Source organism: Rhizophagus irregularis, chromosome 10 (genome assembly GCF_026210795.1).
Source record: "Rhizophagus irregularis chromosome 10, complete sequence".
Lineage (NCBI taxonomy): Eukaryota > Fungi > Glomeromycota > Glomeromycetes > Glomerales > Glomeraceae > Rhizophagus > Rhizophagus irregularis.
The window spans coordinates 439,354-445,036 of NC_089438.1; the positions used below are offsets into that span (position 1 = coordinate 439,354).

Sequence of the window (5,683 nt, forward strand, 5' to 3'; positions counted from 1 at the left end):
TTTTTTTTTATAGACAGATGATAAAAGAGGCGGCGTAATTACTTAGTGATAGTGTACTTCATAAGTCCTGAGATAAATGACAATGGTGTTAATGTTATGGTTACGTTAATCCCTTATTCAATGACAATATTGTCAGCTAACTAGTTTCGTCTTACATTTTTTTTTATTTCAATTTCTAAATTAATTGTCCGGTTCCCTTGTATTATTTTATTTTATCTTATATAAATTGACATATTTTAATAATGATAAAATTAAAAACTGATCTAGTAATAAAAAAAAACTAAATAATATTTGACATAAGTTTTTTATAATTCTGCCATTAAACCTTTAAAGGATTTGAATTTTTTTTTTCAAAAAAAAAGTAGATCGGTGTCTTTCTAATTATAGTTAGAACAATGATCTGTAAAATGAAGTACATTTGTGGCAAAGAGATAAGGCGTTTTTTTTTAATACAAATGTTAATATAAAATAATTTACTATACTATAAATGGTTTAAAGCAATTTATTTGTATTCCCAAATTTAAGATCAAAGTAATAAATTTAGACGGCTGTTACCGATTTTACTTTTGGTTTTCCCCTGTAGTAAGTCATGTGTTGGGCGATCTACAATGAATTTTTGAAATATTCACATAAAAAAATTATTAATAGAACCTAAAATTTATTTTTTTTTTCAAAAAAAAAGTGTTTATATTAAGCATAATTCTATTTTTACAAGTGCATAAATGTATTGTTATGAAAATAAACTAAACATTTTTAATATCTCTTTAATTGGCAATTGCGAGAATTACTATATGTCTATACTGTATGTCCAAGGTTGATGATAAAGTGTACATTTTCTAACTCTTTGATCCACTAACTAGAATCAAAAAGAGTTTAAATTCGGTCTGCATTAAAAATTCACATGACTAGACTCAGAAAGATCATCGGGCCGGACTCAGTAAGGATATACTCATAAGAGTAAATAAGATTTCCTTAGTGAAATTCTTTTGGCAAATACAAATGGTCGATCCATACAATTATATATTTTATTTATTGTCCTTTAAAATACTAGTACGGTAACACTAGTATTATTTTAAGTGATTCGTAACCAAAACGATGGACGCTGGATAAATTTTATAAAACATTTTAACCATAACGTTGTGACTGACATCGGATAAATTTTATATTAATTCCATCAAAAATAGTATTTCATGTAATTATTATTCACTAAATTAAATAAAATGAATAGCAAAAATTTCTGAGGCACGAAGGAAATCTTGAGTTTCACTTGAGGCAGTTTCTTTTTGATTACTTTGATTCAAAAGATAATTTAATTGTTAGGACATGAATTGATAACTTACGTCAAGACTATATAATTTAATCGAGTATTTACTAAATAGATATATGAAACAATCTTTTTATGATAAAATCAATCTCATTTTTTCTATTGAAATATAAAAAATGCAATTAATAGTTTTCTTATAATCCTTTTGATTATTGAAGAATCATGTAAACTTATCAACCATTTATATCTTTGATCAATTAACATTAATCAAATTAGGTAATTTTTATTCCAAAATTTCCGAATTAAATAATTAAATAATTTTTTTGCTTAAAAAAAATTTGTCATTTCCTTGGTATTATTTATTATGTAAAAATTATCTGAACTGCGAAAATATAAAACATTTAAATATTAAATATATTTACATTCATATGGGAGAAAATTATATGACAACGAAATTTATAATCTTGAGTAACAGGTAAAAAATTATGAACTTAATAAATAACGATAAATCAATATATAATTTTGGTCAATTTAATATTGCTGAAACATCTTATTGACTTTGAATAATACTTAACCATTGACTATATAATAAAATGAAACATGAAAGTTATTTTAAAAAAAAAATTTTGATGGAATTTGGATAAATCTATTTTGAATAACTCTTGTATGATATGTGAAACATGATATAAAAAATAATTAACTCAGCCATATAACACAAACTTTAATATTTTTACTTAAATTAAATCGTTATACTATATTATTGTCATAAAATGAGAATTTTAATAAACAGACAAAAATTAATTTTTACTGAACCGATAAGTGTATAACAACAGGACCCCGGACAATTATAATTAAGGTAATATCTTCTATGCTAAAAATTTACCCTTGTCATCCTGAACTTACTTTCAAAGCTATAGATACAAAACTTTGCAATAATAATTGCCCTCCTATTATCTATAATTTTATTACTTAAAAAGTAATATTTAATAATAGTAATTTTTATTTTTTTGTATATTTCTATGTATACCGATAGTGAAAAAGCGTATATTTTTTTGCCAAATTTTGCCTGTGTAATGATACTTATCTCAAATTCTAATCAGTAGATTCACAAGATTTTGGTATCAAAAGATTCTTCTCTTCAAAAGAAACATTTTTTTCTATGGTAAAAAATAATATTAACTTAATAAAATTACATGTTAAAAGAAAAATAAAGTTTAAAACATAGTAAGATATGACCTCAATTATAATTATCCGGGGTCCTATAACAACATTACTTGGTATTAACTTTTATATCTATAACAAATTCTAATAGACATTAAATGTGTATATGGTATTTCGAAGTTTCAGTGATTGTTTATTGAGTTAAATTAACTGAAGTTATTTTCGCTTTCAATTTCTTTTACTTTGAGATAATTTAAGACATCAAGCTCCAGATTTTATCTTGAATGTTTGCTAGTGATAAATCTTCGTTAGTTATCAAAAAATATATAGAATAAATTATATCCAGATGATATTACCTATTAATAATTCTGACTAATTCATTAACTGTTATTTGTTAAGCTTGTTAATTACTTAAATAATATATAATATCATTTATCATCATGATTTTTTATTAGATATAACTATTTAAAATTTATTTATAACCAATATGCCATACATAAAAAGATAATTTAATAATGTTATTTAATTAAAATAATTCTCTGATTCGAAAGAAAACTTCATTCAATATTATTTTCATCATCTTGATTCATTTCATTAAGATCTATAAAATAAATAAATATATATATATATGAATAAAGCATCAATAAAATAAACCACTAAAGAATAAATATCTTACCTGATTCATCTAATTGGCAATCAAAACCTTCTGAAACTATAAATCGATTAAATTAATATTAATAGAATATTAATTATATAAATTACCAATAAATATAATTACTTACATAATGTTGATTGAATAGTAGCACCTGTTAGAAAATATACAAATAATTAGCAACATAAATAATTTTTCATTAAAAAGTAATTAGATTAAATTACCTGAATTTACTGGTTCAGGAAGATTTTTGAAATTTAAAAGTCTACTAGTATAGATTGCTTGTGGATGTGTTTGAATGTTATTAGATCTTTTTTCACTTGTTCTGTTTAATTTGATTCTATCATCATATTCATTATCAAACCTTCGAAATTCCTCAAGTTTTTGATACAATTCTTCAGCAGTTGGTCTATTTTCTGTTTTAGCATCCCAACATTTAGTAATCAAATCTGCAAGCAATTTTGGTGTATATTTAAAAATATTTGGTCTAAGTCCTTTACATATTTTAATAGCTAAAGCAGGATTATGAGGAATATTATTATAAGGAGTTTCTTCAGATATATATTCATTCATCATTATTCCAAATGAATAAATATCAGATGCTTTTGTATATTGATATCCACGTAAAACTTCTGGTGCCACATAAGGTAATACTCCATAAATTCCTTCTTGTTTAACTGATTGCTTTTCGTTATTTGCTGGTTGACACATTCCTAAATCACTTATATATGCCAAAGCAACATTATACAATATATTACCTGAATGAAAATCTTTATGAACTTTTCCAGCATTGTGAATATCTAGAAGTCCATTTGCAATGTATCTTAAACTACTAATTTTTGAATAATAACTTAATTCATTATTTAAATAGTAATTTCTTAAATTTCCATTTTTACAATAGTGTAAAACCATCATATAATCTTTAGTATTTGGATCTTGAGTTATTCCATAACATTGAATAATGTTCCAAAGACAAATATGAAGATGAGATTTAATCTAACAAAAATATTGAAAAATGATAAGTTTTTAACAAATATATAAATAATGCATAAATAAAAATTTTAAATAAATTGCATTTCTTATTTTAATTACCTCATCTAAAAATTCTGTACTTATACAAGAAGAATTATCCAAACTTTTTAATGCAACTTTCTCATTACTAACTCTTCGCCATTTTTGATTTTCAATATTCCAAGAAATAATATTTCCTACAAGCCATACAGCTGAATATATTTTACCATATCCACCTCTGGTAATATAAGTAATATCGTTAACATTTTCAAAAGGTATCCATTCAAGATATTTACTATAATGTACAGCATTAAGTTGTGATTGTTGAATAAATTTATCAATATCTTTATTTCCACTAGTCCAATTTTTAAAGTTATCTCTAAATCTTTTAGCATTACAAGATTGACACCATTCAAATCCTGTTCCAGGTTCATTACATTCTCCACATATTCCATATACTTGTTTTCTTTTTTCTAAGTCATTCATATAAACTGTTTTTTCATTTGCCTCTTCTATTAATTCAGTAGTTGAAATTGTAACATGTAGCTTTTAAAGTAAATAATTAAAAAAAATTCTATTATTATTTAAAAAATAATGTTATTATTAATAACGATAAAGTGAACTGTTATTACCTGATAATCATAATTGTATTTCTTCCATAAACTTTTAAAATTTTCTTTAGAGTTCATTTTGGATATTCCCATATGATTTAGGTTGTACAGTATATACTATATAGATTGCAATCTACTTATTAAATCCAAAGATAACAAGTATCGTTACTTTAATGAAGCGTAAAAATATAAAAAAAAAGTAACGGAGTTCGGGTAAATTTATTCGCAAATAAATTCTTGTGCAACATGTGTAACGTTCATAAAAATTTCTATAAATAGTATGGTATAAACCTGGGTTACAATTGATCGGCATAAATGAAGATTAGAAAATTTTCGCTGATAAATTGGATTAACTAAAATTGTTTTCTAAAATTGATATCCCTATTATCCCTATAAAAAATTTTATCCGTTATTTTTTGTAAAAACTCTGTAAAAAGTAACTTTTACCGGATCCATGAAAATAATTCGATAAATTCCATGATATAAGGTTATTAATTCCGGAAATATGAGCCTTTTTTCGGAAAAAAAATGGAATATAAAAAATGGATCGACTTTTTTTTTACAAGGTATAATGATATTTATATTAAAGTTAAAATGATTTCTAACTCAGTCTTCAACTACTTTTACTTAAATGATCATTACATTAGTTATTTAGTAGGAATTGAAAAGAATGGCTCATACATTGCAGAAATTTTTAAAATCGAAACCATATCGTGACCAAGTCGAAATTTTATCATAAACCTTATAACCAAGGTTTGGTCACGATATGGTCTCACATCGTTACAATAAGTTCAAGTCTATCGTATGTATAAAGTTGATGCATATTAAGGAGATCGTCACCTGATTTAACTGGGTCGTACAAATATCGTATCGAGATTAGTCACATATATATTAGAAATATATTAAAGTTGTATTTAATATATATAAAAGTTATATTTAATGCATATAAAAGTCATATTTAATGTATCGTAAATTTGCGTTTAC

General features: G+C 23.9%; 2 protein-coding genes across 2 annotated transcripts; both read right to left on the reverse strand.

The window, feature by feature from the left end:
* Positions 1-2,982: 2,982 nt before the first annotated feature.
* On the reverse strand, positions 2,983-3,653 carry OCT59_001663 (uncharacterized protein; the record flags this gene model as incomplete). Its single annotated transcript, XM_066143982.1, has 4 exons — positions 2,983-3,026; positions 3,102-3,137; positions 3,208-3,231; positions 3,302-3,653. The coding sequence occupies 4 exons, from the start codon at positions 3,651-3,653 to the stop codon at positions 2,983-2,985; spliced, it is 456 nt and encodes a 151-aa protein (XP_065995189.1).
* Positions 3,654-4,068: 415 nt separating this feature from the next.
* OCT59_001664 (uncharacterized protein) lies at positions 4,069-4,777 on the reverse strand (the record flags this gene model as incomplete). Its single annotated transcript, XM_066143983.1, has 3 exons — positions 4,069-4,073; positions 4,316-4,634; positions 4,721-4,777. 3 exons carry the CDS (start codon positions 4,775-4,777, stop codon positions 4,069-4,071), a joined length of 381 nt encoding a protein of 126 aa, XP_065995190.1.
* Positions 4,778-5,683: the final 906 nt, after the last annotated feature.